At 42.0% G+C, this 16,679-nt stretch overlaps 1 protein-coding gene across 1 annotated transcript in view; it reads right to left on the bottom strand.

Annotated features, from left to right (window-relative positions):
• The window catches only part of fgf11b (fibroblast growth factor 11b), a 29,094-nt gene extending 14,561 nt beyond the window's left edge, over window positions 1-14,533 (bottom strand). The window contains exon 1 of the mRNA XM_068331060.1: window positions 14,341-14,533. Within this exon, the coding sequence (XP_068187161.1) occupies window positions 14,341-14,533 (193 nt within the window). The remainder of the gene's footprint in view (window positions 1-14,340) is intronic.
• Between the last annotated feature and the right edge of the window lie 2,146 nt (window positions 14,534-16,679).

Raw genomic sequence — 16,679 nt, 5'->3', positions numbered from 1 at the left:
AGTAAAGTGATCCACCAATACTAAAATGTATTCGTAGCCACCTTTACTTGGTTCCAGATGGAGATAGTCGACAGAGATAAGCTCGAAAGGGGCACTAGTTGTTATAGAGCCCATTGGTGCTCTATCTGGGACTGTTGGCCGTTTCTGTTTGACACACCGGCAATGCCGAATAACGTAGTCTTCAATTTCATGTTGCATAAAGGGCCAGTAAAACCTTTCTCGAGCTAAATGAAGGACCTTGTCTGCTCCGACATGTCCCATATCATCATGTAGGTGTTTCAGCACTGTCGACTTCAACTTACTGGGGAGAACTAACTGTTTCCGTTGTCCCGCCTGCCTGTACAATATTCCTTTGTCCAGTCTGAGTCTTTTCCATTCTTGGACTAGTCTGTGTGTCTCTCGTCCCATTTGTCTTTTGTCTTTATCATTTGGATTCCATCCTCCTTTCTTTAGATTCACCACCTCACTGATGTGAGGGTCTTCCATTTGAGCAGCTTGGATATTTTTTGGAACGATAACTGGAGTGCTGTCAAAAGTTGTTTCATTGGCACATTGCTGCAACGCAGCTACCCAGGGCACATCACTGGCTTTTTCAGCTTCGTTCCCCTGCCAGATGGCTGAGACTACCTCTGGTGGCATTGCTTCAGTATACTCATTTATGTAATCATGCAACAGCACTGGATATCGTGACAGGGTGTCAGCGTCTGTGTTTGACTTGCCTGGCCGATACCTGATGGTAAAATGGAAGTCGGCTAACTCACCCACCCACCTATGCCCAACTGCGTTCAACCTAGCTGTGCTCAATACATAAGTAAGGGGGTTATTGTCCGTGTATACTGTAAAAGTGGGAGCGTAATAGAGGTAATCTCTAAATTTGTCACAGATTGCCCACTTTAGGGCAAGGAACTCGAGCTTGCCAGAATGAAGGTGGTAGTTTTTTTCAGCAGGCGTGAGTGTCCTTGAACCAAAAGCAATGACACGGAGTTTGTTTCCCTGTTGCTGATAGAGTACTGCACCCAGACCTTCATTTGAGGCATCAGTGTGTAGAACAAAGGGTAAATTGAAGTCTGGGTAAGCCAAAATAGGTGGACTGGTCAGCATGTCAACAAGGCGCGACACCACAGCCCTGTGCTCTGATGTCCACTGGACAAGAGCTCTGGATGAGAGCTGGCCACTTTTTGTACTCTTTATCTTAACTTTGCTAGGCTTAGCTGGAGCAGGCATCTGGCTAGACTCACTGGGACTTTCTATGAGCTTAAACAGTGGCCGGGCTATCCTAGAAAAGTCCTGTATGAAGGTTCTATAATAACCTAGAAACCCTAGGAGGGCCCTAACCTCTCCCACATTCTTTGGTTCTCTGTCCTTCAAATGCTGAACTGCCTCAAGGTCTTTAGGATCTATTTGGACACCTTCACTGGTCACTAGACGTCCTACATATCTGATCTGCCTTTTAAATAACTCACATTTTTTTGGTCGTAGCTTAACGCCATGCTCTCTCAGACGGCAGAGTACCCGCCTCACATCATCAACGTGGTCACAAAAGGTCTTTGAAAAACAGAGCACATCATCCAAGTATGGGGAACAGCACTCATCCCTTAACCCATCAAGGGCTCCCTCCATACATCTTTGAAATGCCGCAGGGGCGTTGGTAAGACCAAATGGGAGACGGATCCACTCGTAGAGACCCCAAGGCGTGCTAAAAGCAGTCACATGTCTGGAGCTCTCGTCAACAAAACCCTGATGGTAAGCGCTACCTTGGTCAAGTAGGGAGAACCACGAGTACCCCCCTAAGTTATCTAGTAGGTCTTGGATGCGTGGAAGAGGGTGGCGGTCGGGGACAGTTTTGCTGTTTACACCCCGGTAATCAATACAAAGGCGTAAGCTCTTGTCTTTTTTTCTGACACAGACCACCGGAGATGAGTAGGGTGAGATGGACTTTCTGATCCAGCCTTGGTTAAGCAGGTTTTGGACATATTCTTTTACCTCTTGATACAGTGGCTTGGGAACTGAATTGTAGGACGTTTGGACTGGCGTTTCATCCTTGAGATGGATTTTCAGCTGCAAATTTGGAATGCAACCAATGTCAGAATCATCCTTGGCAAACACATCTGATTCTTCATACAACATGTCTCTGACAATCTTCTGTTCATCCTCTTCCAGGTGAGAAACATCAACAGGTGGGTGCCATTTTTGTTTTATCAGGGTTTTATGGTCATGTTTACCTCTTGTTTTCCTCTGCTTATCTGGACTTTGCTGAGCAGCATTTACAGTGGGGTGATGAACGGGTTCTGAACCTCCTGAAAAGCATTTGACGGGTTTCACTTCAGCCACTTCCTCCAACGTACCTAGAACTGTTCTCTTGGTGAGGTAGATATTATGTCTAGTGGGGTTCTGAACAGGGATTCTGACTACTTTTGTGGATCCACTCGGAACATCTACGGGACCTGGTAACAGTTCTAATCCCTCAGGACAGTTATTCACTAACTCCGGTTGAAAAAACATTTCCCCGCCCCTTGGCCATTCTCTGATTCTACACCTAACCTCACAAATCTGCCCTGCTGGAATAGTTACACCTCTCTTCCCTGTTCTTACGCTGCACTCACGGCCCATCTCTTCAGGAGTGAGAACCTGGATAGCTGGAACTAGAGCTTCCACTGCACTGTTGCTGATACTTAAAGCTTCTTTGAGTAAAGCAGAAATATCAGTCTCACCCCCCTGGTCTTTGTGTGATTCAATGATCTCAGCTATAACATTACTACCTAACAGAGGATAGTTAAGAAAGTGGTTACTGACCAGTAATGGCACTTGTATGGTGACATGTCCTTGATTCTTACTACATATCTGGAGTTCAACATTTGCCCACCCATCGAAGGGAACATCGCTACCATTCGCTGCCGTAATCTCTAATGGTAGGTCCGACAGTAGGGATTTGAGAGGCTGGATCGGAACACGGGGAAGCACTTTTTCCATCCAAACTCTTCCCACCATAGTCACTTGGGCCCCTGAGTCGAGTAACATCTGGAATGGAACTCCATCAACAGCACATGAAACCATACATCGCTTACCTATCAGTTGTGCGAGGCGTTTCTTTGGTTGTTGTTGAGATTGTGTGTTAGCTTTCTTTTGGTTAACTGCTTTGGAGCGGCTGGCTGGTGTTGGGGTTCCTCTAGCTGTTGTGGTCACTGACTGCCCCTCTCCAGTGACCTCAGCCCGTTTCCCGGAACCCTCTTTTGCAGACAGCCGATGGCGCGATGCCCAGCTTGGCCACAAACAAAACAGTGAGGGCAGCTCACCTTGCTCTGCTGGATACAATCATTGCACCTGCCCCTGATTTCAGTCACTGGTGTTGGAGGATGGGCAGCTGGTGAGCAAGGGTCCCCAGGTGTCACACGGTCAGGGGGTTTCACCATTTGGGCCAGATGTTTGGTCAGGGAGGACACTTGCGCTGTCAGTTCTTTTATAGCAACACGGTTAGCCTGTAACTCAATGTCAACGTTAGCTCCTTTGACTGGGTCACTACTGTCAAGCTGAGCTGAGCTCACGGTCACTGGTCGAGTTTTAGTTACTGCACCAAACCGTCTTTGTCTTTCTGTCTCCTCACTAGAAGACTTAGTAATTTGATCTAAGAGAAATTCGTCAGTGACCTGCACATCTTTTAGGTGGGGTTTGAGGTCATGTCGAACATGGTTGTTTTTATCATTTAACCCTTGGTACAGCGTGTGGAGGAAAGTACCTTGAACCAGTTTTTTGTCATAGGTAAACTCTGCACCAAGCTGTTGTGACTCAAACAGAACACGCTGTTTCAGCCCCATGATCCTATACAGAAACTGCTGTGGGCTCTCTCTGTCTTGTTGCTTAGCATTGCTTAACTCCTGAAAAAGCTCGGTACTGTTTTTGTCTCTGATATGCGCACGGAGAAAACACTTCAGCTCATTAACAGTTAAATCATTCCTGTTATTTAACATTTCTCTGAATGTGCCAGGTTTTGTGATCCTGATCACCGTGCGAATTACTTCTGACTCAGTAAACCCTTCTTGCAACCCTTCATCAATTTGTCTACAAAGGTTACTGTAAGACATGTCAGAACCAACATCACTGATTTGTCCACCATGTAACTTAAATTCTCTGCGTGGGAGCAGAGCTGCAACATCATTAAACCTCAATACCTGCTCTCCGACACTAGAAGCCGGACTCACTCTGCCACGGGGATTACCACCAGCACCTGCTGTGAGCGACTTGTTCGATGCTGTAGAGGCGAAGTTCCTGTGCAGCATGCTGTCGTTCCTTCCTGCAGGTGACGGAAGCGAGTGAGCGTCTCCGTCCTCTGCAGCTGGACGGGCATCTTGGTCACGTGGCAAGAGTGGCAGGGCCTGGCTGTTACTGTCCATATTCACCGGGTGGTGGGGAATGTTAGTGGTTGGTGTCGCGGGAGGTTGATCTGGAGGGTTGTAGTCAGGAGGAGGTGGAGTGGAACAATCCTGCTGCTGGGTTGTCACGTCTGCCATTCTACAGGGTGTGATCTGACTAGCTCCAACTTCACCGTCGGTGGTAAGCATGCCACTCAGCATATCATCAAGGACAAGGAGCTGAGCCATGCCTTCATCCTCCAGGTTTCTCAACTTTTCACTTCTTACGTAGTCAACAATCCGATCATACAGCTCTGGTTCACTCAGATCACCGACGCTACGGGTTACACCGTCATCTTCAATAGAACTTGCAACAGTCGTTAACTGACTCGGACTCAGCTCAGAAAGTCTCTTTTGGATCTGGTAGATCAGCATTCGCCGGACGTGATGTGGAGCAGCTGTGGACATGATGACGTTTCACGGGTGGCCTCAGCTCTTTTGGATGACGTACTGGAATACAGCCTTCCCTGAAGCTTTGGACAGACGTTTCACGTCTTCTCTGCACCCACTTCACTTGGCAGTGATTCTAGAAGATCCCGGACGAGCCCCCAAATGTAACCGGCGCCAGACCTAGGGGAATCTGGACCGGCTCATATGATGCACAGGCCAAATGCACTGTGAATCGGTGGTTGTGTACTGCGGATCAACAGCGGAGCACAAGGATTAACGTCCTCACAGGTCACAAGTCATTTTATTAATAATACAACATAAAAAAATATTTAAATGTTCATCAATAAAAGAAACAACCAATAATCTGCAAAACAACAAATAAACAATGGTACAATAAAAGCAAATAAATTAATAATTATCAAAATAAATTAACTGGAACATAAATTAAGGATAACCAAAATATCACTGTCATACAAGCAAACACTCCAACGCAACGACGTCACACTCACTCCATGAGGCACACCACTAGCATGCTAACAGTATTCACACACTCGTCAGAAACACACAACCAACTCCACCAGTAACCGCTCTCCATCCACCAGTCATCCCAACACAGAACAGACATCTCCCACACATCCACACCTGCGCAGCCACAACCCAGAGAGCCATCAAATGTTTCTGCATTACCTGCGGATCAACAGCGGAGCACAAGGATTAACGTCCTCACAGGTCACAAGTCATTTTATTAATGACTCGCGCCAATAAAGCTTGCGAAGATGCCGCTCCCCTAGATCCCCAGGAGCGCGCGAGCGCCACCCACTGACTTGGCGTTGCAAGTGCATCCCAGTCACTTCCCAGTCTAACATAACTCTTAACGTCTCAGAAAAATAAAGGGGGTGCTTATTTCCTATTCAAAACTTAACTTATTCTCAACCCACTACAACTACATCCTTCACTCCACGTGCAGGCTTGAGCGACAGAAAGCATTCACTGATCCAGGTTAGTGGAGTGTGAGTCAAAGAGGACTCCCTGTTTGTTTATTTACCTCCACGCCAGGTGTTTTTAGCACACACCGCGTGTCAACATCAGCAGTCATTTCCAGCTGACTTCTCCACACACGATGCCTTAGATTTGACGAGGGAAAAATCAAGTGATCAGGCACTTCACTTTTAGTGAAACAACACAACATACTGTCCTTTAGGTCAAATTCTAAGTTAGCTTTTGTTGGTGCGAGGAAAAAAAAACCCGCTTGCATTATCACATTTTATTCGAGTTATTATATGCATAGATGCATTGTTTTCTTTTATGTAAGAAAACTACATGTAAATTTGAACTCTATTTTAACAGTCGTCACATGGAAACCTAAATCAGATGCATTTCCGGAGACATTTTATTTCAGTTCTGTCAAGTTGCACACACATGTCACACACATCATGCACAAACAGACACACACAAACACACGCACATACACCTTCATCAACATTGCTTAACTTTGTGTGAAAAAAATGGCAAGAACATTAGGTGGTATAGATAAATACAAAATTGAAAAAATTATATTATTATTATTATTATTATAAAAATAAAAAAATAATTATAAAGAAAAAGTATTAGAAAGTTGTGTTGAGTATGACAATTCTCATTCATGCACATTTTGTAGTTCATAATTTCTTATTGCATGGATTGTATTCCTTAATACACTTCCTGTTATGAGTTCAGAAAAAACTTGTTCTGTAAATAGTTCCTTTACTATTGTGATCGAAAGCATTGAATGTCAATATCGAGGCGGTTCTGTAAATAGTTTAAAAATAAACAATAAATACAGCAACTTCTGATCAATCCATATAAATTTCACACTTAATTAATGTACCGATTTAAGCCCCACCCATTTAAGGTTGAACCACACCCACAGCCCCGCCCATTCCAAGTACAGATACAGATACAGATCATTTAGATGGTTGAATGGATACAGATAGCAGTGAACTCGCTCATCCCTAGTATTTAATTTGCTGCTTTCAGACAGAACTGACTGAATTATGAAGCAAGGTTTAGTAGTTTTGTAAAAGCTGGAGTCATGAGAGAGTTTTGTTGATTACAACGGGTTTGCCTACACAGGGATGCCCCTCTTCAAATTACATTTAGCGCTGATAATCATTTTGAAAATCAGATGGGGGAGCCTGGAGCCTGGTGTTATAGTAGGCCGGAGCTATTCACACTGCAATTATGTGTGTGTCTGTATAAATGAGGTCAACGCACATAAGAACCCAAGGTAATCACTTCATGCATCACGGCTGCCATCAAGGACACTTAAACCGTTCGCTGCAATGTAATTGCTCTGAAATATAGGCGGTGGCTCCAGTTTATCGCTAATCACTGTAGTGTATGGCTTGGTGTTGGTTATCATTAAACTAATGTATTTATCTAGCCTGATTTGTGCTCAGCATGTCATTTGCTGATCTCCCTCTGGCTGAGCTCCTCTTGATAAGGTTGGACGTAATTACTAGAGGCCTGCATGACTGAGCAGCCAAGGGCATTTCTCCTTCTATTGCTCTAACTGAGCCGAAACAACAGGGGTTTTCCATACCTTACATTCTCAGGTATCACTTTCCCTTCCTCCCTTCTCATTGTGGTTTTCATTTCATCTGCTCTCTCCAGATTTCTGCCACTGGTACATGCAGGTTTTGCAGACATACAGGCGCATACAATGTGTGCATGTGAATTTCATGTGCAAGGAAGTCTTCCTCTTGTGCAGAATTTGATTCTGTTTCCAATAAAAGGAGATCATGGTTCTTCCTTTTTTTTTTTCCCTTTCTAAACTGGGACATGAGCTCTACAGCGCTGGTGGTAATTATCAACCTTGTGGGATGATATAGAGGGGGAGACAGGGAGAGGAGCAAGGGAGAGAGTTTCTGAAAGCAAGTCGACAACATGGATGGAGGAATGGCATGTCAAAAAGGGGAGGGTAAAAACAGGGCAAGTAAAGGATAGTGATGGAGAGATATAAAAATGCAAAGTGTGACAAGCATGAGAGGAGATGAGGAAGACATGTACAAAAAATGTAAAGGATAGTAGGACAGGAGCGAGGTTAAAGAAGGAATATGGATTGAATGAGGTGTATCACATCACCTGAAACTTCAACAAAGGCCTCTTAATGTAAATTTCAAGGCTTCATAAATCATTCCATGTGACAATGGAAGCAGTTCACGCAAGCGGGACAGAGTTATTGCTGCTTATTAACGGTGCTGACAGGAGCATGTCAGACACGGGCAGGAGCAAACAGGACTCACACCGCTTCCCTGACACACATTCAGTTTCCACATATGTCCTTCATTAGCTTTATGACAGCAACACGTCAGCGATGCCAGGGGAATCGGTGAGATGCTGCGCGGCAGCATACTGTATCTTCACGGCTTTATCGATAACGTTAAAGCACATGGTTGTATCTCTGCAGTTTGAAATTTCCAATTACTCGACTTCGAGCTGCATGGAAAACACCAATGGCTCCATATCACACCTCACTCTTTTTTTTTTTTTCCCACGGACCCTCCAGCAAGGACGCAAAAAGGCACTTTAATATAAGCAGAACAAACATTCCCCCTGCATTCCCACAGGGCAACCAACCTGTCAGATCCTGTGATATTCTCACAAGTAAACAAACAACTAAGCTAAACAGCATGGCGATGGAGAGCAAAGGATTATGATTTTGAACTGGTATTGATTCGCCCGCTGCAGCACTTTGATATCGCCTTCACACGCAGAGACTTTCCCACACAAGAGACAAAGAAAACAGAAAGTGCCGATGCTCATCAGTGGTTCGACATAGACGGACAGAATCCACCGTAGGTTTCAGCAAGTTTCTTTGTTGGTCCCAAACTTTTGAAGTGAGAAGTTTACAGCTGGTTTTCAATAACGTAGTATGAAGTAGTACAACTGTATCCTCCATGTGCTGATTTAAAGTTAATGTATTTTTTATAGACTTTGTAGGTCATTTTCACAACAAAACAAAAAAAAAATCATATTTGAGTGGATTTAGTATTTTGCAAAACTTACTATACTCTAAAATGACTGTATTACATCCCATGGTCTGTTCTCCACCTGATTAACCACTGGTATCTTCAACAAAAATAAATGTTTTTAGCAACACCGTTGTTTCAATATCTCACCTTTAAACATCAATCAGCTGCCTCACCATGTTGCTTTTTCATGAGCATATGCTTTGTGAAAATAATGCAGATCTTTCCTCAGATGTCTTTTGCAATTGATTAAAAAATATAATAGCATTGTCTTCATACTTTTTTCAGCCATACTTTTTAGATTAAACTTTCTGATCTTCTTGCAGCCCATCTCCCATTCATGCACCACTTCCTCTCACATTCTCTCACAATGTCTTCCCCCTTGTCTTCTAATCATTACCTCTATATGTGTCCTCCATCGTCACTGTCTTTTTCTTGTTAGAGGCAAATTCAATCTGTCCTTGTCAGCTTTAATCAAAGCACGCACAGATTCGATTTAGCAGGTACGTGTGGGACGTTAAGGTGGTATCTTCAGGACAAAAGCAAATAAAGTGTGCTCTTTGTACACACATATCTCCACATCCTTCAATTGAATGAGACTTACAGCTATTGTCAGCAGCTCAACGGTTTTTCACAAGCCAATTCAAAAGTCTTACTGCAATAATACTCACAGAAAAGTCACTGATCCCCCCCCCCACCCCCCAATCCCTTCATGCCCACTGATGCTATTCACACAATGTCTAATGACAGCCTAAAATCCAGAATCATACAGTAAGTTAAACCATAAAGAGAAATGCATTGACTATTCGTTAAACGGTTTTTACTTAAAGACGTTCTAACAAAACTGAGCTCAAAACATCTTCTAGTAATAATTCATTGTGGCTTAAAAGGTGTGAAAGTTGGTCCAAGTTCAGTATAGGAATTAGAACACATACTCCTGCACATCTGCAGCATTTGATACCATTTGTTACCCAACTGCTACCCAAACAAGGGTAGTTGGAGGATGGAAATCCCCCAGAAAAAGGATGAACTCAATAACCAACATCCAATAATCTCTCGTTTGTCTTGTACTGATGAGGACAAAGAAATAGCTGTTGCTGTTTGGAAATCTAGGTTGGATTTTATTTGGAAAAAGTTTCAATCAGAGCAGCGTTACAATTTCTGATAGCGAAATACTGCAGAACCCCTGAGCTTTTCATTGTGATTTGTGCGTAGTTAAATGTTTTCAAAGTCACGTCTACATTTGGTAAATGTTTGCTTTCCATTAACATTTATCTGTTTGCATTTTTTTCTTTAAGAGGGTAAAAAATAATTATTTTTTGCAAGTCCTCAACAAAGTATGATTCATTCTGTCATTTTGCTCTGATGATTTTTTCACTGCCCTGCTCTCCCTCCCCCCTCTCTGCAGTGCTGGAGCGTGGAAGGAGACGGGTCTGGGCTCGTGGGCAGAGTCTGTTCTCCAAACCTGAGTTTCATCGGGCTGACTACCTGGGGTCTATTCAGCCACCTTTCCCCTTTTGTTCAGTGCCGGAAGATTTCCAAGTCACACACTCCGTGTCTCGCCACGTTCCTGACCTTGTCTCCTGCCACACCTTCTGGCTTCGAGCTTTTTTGTTCCAGTGATTGTTTTTTGGTCTACACAAGTATTCCTCTGAGTAACGTGATTTTCCGTTGTTAATTTGTTAGCTAGAGTTATTTCTCAAACGGTGATTCTCTGTTAATTTATTAGTCAAGTTCTTCCCTTGAAGGTGATTTTCTGTTGTTACTTTATTAGTTTAGCCTTTCCCTAGTAAGTGATTTTCTACTGTTACTTTGTGCTTAATAAACTGTTCGCTCTTGTACTCATCTGGGGTCCTCGCCTTGCTTTTTTTCCTCGCGCCACTTCACACCTTCAACAATTTAACAACAATTCAACTTTTTTTCAAATCAACTGTCTTCAAAGTGTTTGGTTTCTAATGTTCAAAAATGTTCAAAATTTTAAAAAAATGTAAGACTAGCTTTGATTTTGATTTTTTTTTCTTGGTTCCTGGAAATACTTAACATCTTTCTTTCTACTAAACCCAACCAAATTGAAACTACCATCTAGTGACAAGACAAAAACACATATCCAAATATCTTTTATGTAACAAGCCCAAACTGGTCCAAGCTTTAGAAAAGAGTGTAATAATAGAAGCGCCTGTCGCTGATTGACGACCTTTAACCTGTAACCACTCACAGGAGTCAGGATGTGAACAGTTCTCTGATGTCTTTCTCATCTTCCTTATTTCCAGAGGTGAAGGCTCTATGTTTAAGCAGCACACCAGTCATCTCAATGAAACACCCATCTACCTTAAACTGAAACAAAACACTCATTAAAAAGAAGAAAAATGTCCTTTAAAAGAACCTGATTTAAAGATGAGAAGAATCTCACATTTAATAGAACATCTATGCCCAAGGTTCCATTTGAAGATCTTCTCCACATACATGATTTCCAGTCCCACCCACCTCCCTTTTAATCTCTGCAGCAAACTCTTTCTCTTCATCATCCTGTACCTTTGATTATCTCTTTATCCACCCCCATTGATGCCACCCGCCTCCACCTTATGACAGTTGTCTTTGACTTCAGTCACATCTTTACTTTTCATTTTAAACTCTGATTACCTCTGCAGACTCTCCCCTTCTGTGTCTCTGACCCCTGCCACCGTCAGTAAAGTTCTGATGAGAAGCTACCGAACACTGCATTGTCTGATCAGGTGTTGTTGAGTAAGCAACTTTGCGGCCCTGATCTCCCGGGGTCAGCTTAATGCTATCCTCTGCTGGATCTCTCCTTGTAACCTGGTCTGCTGCCCGCCAGCCGGGTCCTACAGTCGTGCTCCGAGTGTCTGCTGGCCTCCTGGATGCTTACTCCACCAACATACCAACATACTACCACGCACTTCCATGTCACATATCCCAGTCAGTGTTACAATATGTTTAGGTCTGCATTATATTTACATACTAATTACTGTGATTACCTTTACCAATGTTCAGGTAATTCCTAAAAAAAAAGGTGTTTGTTTTATTCATGAGGTCAATTTTAGATTTAAATATCTTTGCATATTTGTTTTTGTGCTCATATGATATACGACAAAGGGAATAAAGGGGACAGAGGGGTGAGTAGCTCAATATCCCTCCCTTTTCAAGTCAGATTCCACCTTGAACAAACTAAGAGGCTGATTATTGATCAATTGCTGCACATTAATGAGCTAAATTGATCTGGAAGGAGGTCAGCAGTGCAGATTACTAACAGTGGGAGAGTTTATGTTTTGGTCAGGCCACGGTTTAAAGGGGTATTGCAAGTCTTCCCATATAGAAAACTGTCAAGGAACCAAGAGGAAGGTGATGAAGAAGTATAATCAGAGCATTTGTTCATGGAACTCATCTGGTGTGAGCCTTGTGCCAACTGCATGTATAAGAAGTAGGGCTTATGTTAGTCCTGTCATTTCAACATGCTGTCGGTTTATGACAGTAGTAAATATAGCTTGTGTGCTGGTGTGATGCTAATATGACAGCTGACACAAAGTGCCCTCTGGTAAAAACATACAGAATCCTGCGATGTGTGGAGCCTATCTCAGCTTGCTATGAGTGAGAGGTGGGGTACACCCCGGAAAAGATGCCAGCTCATCGCGGGGGGCAAGACCATAGATTAAACCTCTTTATTTAACTTGTTTGTTACTTTGTAAAGTCATATATGGACTGTAAAAAGTTATAGTAAAGTATTTTGATTGATCAATCAGTCTGTCAGTGACTCATCCTGTCTAGCTATCTATTGAACTGAAAGCTTTCGTCAATGTTGACATTGAATAATGAACAGTGTCTTTTCCACAGCACATCAGTCTTTTGGTCATGTGGTTTTTGAATCATTACTGTTTGAGGAACATATATGTGACCGGACCATCGCAGAATCAAATGCAAGTCCTCATCAGACACAAAGCTCCGCTCATCCTTCATCTTTCATTCAGTCTGCTTAGATGCAGTCTTTAGCTCTCTGCACTTCAAATTCAACATCAACCATGACAGTATGTGGTTTGCTCAGCGACATTTCTGTAATATGCATAATTTAACCAAAGCATAGTAAATGTACTTAATTGTGCATGAATAAGGCAAAACATTTCTCAGTCCAGGATTAAATAATGCAGTAGTCTACAAGCCACATACAAGGAGAAATTACGCTTTTCGTTTTCCTGCATTCATGCAGTAATGCATTAGGGGGGGGGAGCATGTATGGAAGAGAATACACAGGGGTTTAAATAATCAAGTAATAAAACAAAAAAATTCTATTAAATGTTGAACATAGTAGGCAGTGTATAATTCTTTGATAGGTCACTCTATAATTACAGTAACTGCATCCACCAGCACAACATCTAGAAGATTGCATGATTGAAATAAACTACGTAGAGTTTAGAACACATTCCTTTTCATTGACCCATCACACACTGGTTAAGGCAGTACATCCCATAATTCTCCATTCACAGCCTCAGTGTTGAAGCTTTGTTTTCGAAGAGAAAGTGCATCAAAGAACCTCACCAAGTCACCCAGTGCATCATGGTTTTTAAACAGATTTTCTATATTTACTGTATATTAATAATATAAAACATATAATATTGTATATGTATATATATAATATTTATATATGTTATAAATATTTGTGGCATACAATTCCTGAATTATATGTATTCTGTTTTAAAATTTTAAACTACATTGTATATCTTTTTGTTCATCAATGCCTGGATGTTGTGTATTTTTACAGATCAGTATTTCAACAGTACTCCTAATTTCTGCACAGCCTGGCATTATTTTTGTGCATGCAAATCTGCTAATGTTGCAGAAGCAAAGCCTACATTCCATCCTTGTCTAATTTCACATTTCACTGAAATCTTGTGCATAGCAATATATTTGTGAATTCAATCGAAAACATTCATTAGGAGTGTTTGAAGTCTTTTCAGCTGCATTTTTACAACTTGTCTTGCTTTTACTTTACAGAGTTGTTACTAATGGTCAAATAGTAGAAGCAGCATGAGTTACATACGTTGAGCAAAACTGCAAATGTTAAATCATTAAACTTTATGAGCTACGACAGTAATGAATATTAAATATGTAATTGATGCATAGGAGTAAGCTGCCATGCACGATAAATCCTTGTTCTTAATGTAAAAGTGTTTGTACACGACATTGATCTCTTGTTTCACCACACGAGCAGAATGAGAGCTGAGTAAAGTTGAGAGAAGCTCGATGGCAGCGATTGATGAGGCTTCAATAAAATTAAATAGACTATTTATTGAACTGGGGGGAAAAAAATCTTGCTGAATTTATTCTTTAAATTTAAAACTTTGACATTTTGGCCGCAAATTCAACTTTTTCTGTAAAATCAATGCTAATTTTAATTTATCGGAAATCTTGAGAAAAAATATCACATTTTACAATTTTCAGTCAGTTCATAAAGTTTTCACATAAATTAATTCAGATAATGAAATATCCCAACATATGAGGGAGGAGGGGAACAAGCAGGGACTCACCTGGACGTTTCTCGTTTCGACCTTTTCGACCCCCACACAGTCGCACTTTGGAGATCAGGACCAGGATCTGTTTCTGGCAGAGGGACTTGTTGCTCTTTGGACAGGGTTTGCGTTTGTTGGCTACTGGTCTGTTAGTTTGCTCGTCCTTTACCGCTCGTTTCTGTCTAATGAGAGAACTGGCGAGAGCTGCCATCTTCCCCCCCTCTCACCTTTGGGAGGGGGGTGTCTTTCTTCCGTGTGCCTCTTTGTTGGTTTGGTTTTTTTTATTTCCGCCAAAAAAAAAGAAAATCTATATGTATAGATATAGTTATTAAAATAAATTGTCTAGAGATGCCCCTACAGGTGAAATTGTAGGGCTGGTTAGTGAGATAAGAGTTTAGTTTGAGGGTTACCTCAGGAAGAACAAGGAGAGATTCAAGTTCACCTGCAGTCCAAATGAAAGCCCTGATTGTCCAAAAATAAATTTAAAAATATATTTAAAGGATCAGGCAAAACAAAAGATGTCACAGTCACATTTTCACTTTCAAAATCAAGATTCTTAAAATTAGACTGTTTAAAATAGAAGATAAAGACATGTTCTCTTCATCTTCCCCACTCATTTTTCACATCAAAAAAAAAAAAAAGAGTTGGTAGACAAGTCCAAAAAGATTATATTGCAAAAGAACTAGCCTAAACAATACCAAAAAAGAAGAAGATTAATATATATTACATATAAAAACACTTTTACTGAGGAAAAGTGAAATCATTTTGAACGCTAGGAAGCTGTTAAAAGCAGGAGAGAATTCAAACTGTTTGTCACCATTTGTGCAGTCCACGGAGGTCCAACTTTGCCTCCCATTTAAATGTGGCAGTGTGGAATGATGGGTCGAGGGTCCGAGCGATAATCCAACAGGTTTAAATCCAGATGTAGAGCAGCAGGCGGGAGGCTGATGTTCTGTGTGGGAATGACGCTTAGAGCAAAGCAAAGACATGGACACAGACGGACAGAGATTCCTCTTCTGCCTCCGATGGCAACGCTCCTTTCCCACAGTCCTCGCTGAACACCCCCCCTCCTCTTCTCTTCTCCACCTCCCTCCCACTCCCTCCTCCACATCCCTCCTCCTCCCATCCAAAGTCAGCGAGTGGTTGTGAGAGTATGTGTATGTGAATTCCAGCAGCCACCATCAGTAGAGGTGACATTCATGAGAGAGAGAGACAGAGAGAGGGACAGAGTGAGAGAGAGGGAAGGAGAGAGAGAGAGAAACAGGAAAATTGAGCAAGGAGACATGAGGGAGGGCGAGGTGGTGGAGGCTGTGATGGTGAGATAGAGCATTAAATGGGAAATGGAGGGAAACTGTGTGAGATATGAACGACAGCCACTTGAGAAAAAAACAATTATATTAGCAAGAACTCTTAAAAATTATTTAGACTGTCCTGCCGAAACAGGAACACCAGAGAAGGAGAGAAAGAGAGCTGAAAGTGTGGATTGTGACAGTCTCCTCAAGAGGAATAGCATCATAATGTGTTTCCTCCCCGTCACATACGTCCACATCAGCATATTTTATAGTGGAATCTCAACCCCTGACATCCTCTCATGCATTAGCAGTCTCCAGTCGCTCTGATTTTTTTCCCCCCCCTCAGCTTCACAAGGAGAAATGAAAGTAAAAAAAAAAAAAAAAAAAAAGTCACTTTGGCATTCAGTGTCTGACATATCTGACTGCTGGCTTACGCTAACCCCGACAGAGAAACATGAGCTTGGACAGATTGAGTTAGACAACAAACCCAGCCAACACACACACACACACACACACACACACACACACACACACACACACACACACACACACACACACACACACACACACACACACACACACATTCATCACTCTTACTTACTGCCCGAGCTCATCCACCTGCAAAGAAAACAATTATATATATTACAGATCATGATTCCATCTAGATAAACATTAAAGAAATTTCTTCAGTAGTTTAGGAAAGATTCGTACGAGTATCTGTAAAGAATGCACTTAGGATGTATTTATGCACACAATAGCATGTTTTACAAACATAATGCGCTGCAATCAAGCATTTGTAATCTCACAGAGTTGTAATAAACAGAGTTTGTACTTTAGCATTTTTTTCCCCCAAAAAAAGTGTGTGTTTGGAGCAATAAGTCAAAGGATACTCAGGTAGGTATTTGTTGAGTTATATTACTGTGTATGAATAAGTCCTGCTGGACATACTTTCGGCTGACACTGATGAACGTATTAGCTTGATAAATAAGGGCTGTCAGAAATGTGCACAGCAATAATGGAGGACGACTTCATGTAAAGATAGTGTGAACATCCCAGGCCTGGCTC

The sequence above is a fragment of the Antennarius striatus genome, chromosome 13, assembly GCF_040054535.1.
Source record: "Antennarius striatus isolate MH-2024 chromosome 13, ASM4005453v1, whole genome shotgun sequence".
In the NCBI taxonomy this organism is placed as follows: Eukaryota; Metazoa; Chordata; class Actinopteri; order Lophiiformes; family Antennariidae; genus Antennarius; species Antennarius striatus.
The sequence above is the reverse complement of the archived record's forward strand: the minus strand, read 5'-3'. Positions and strand labels throughout refer to the sequence as shown.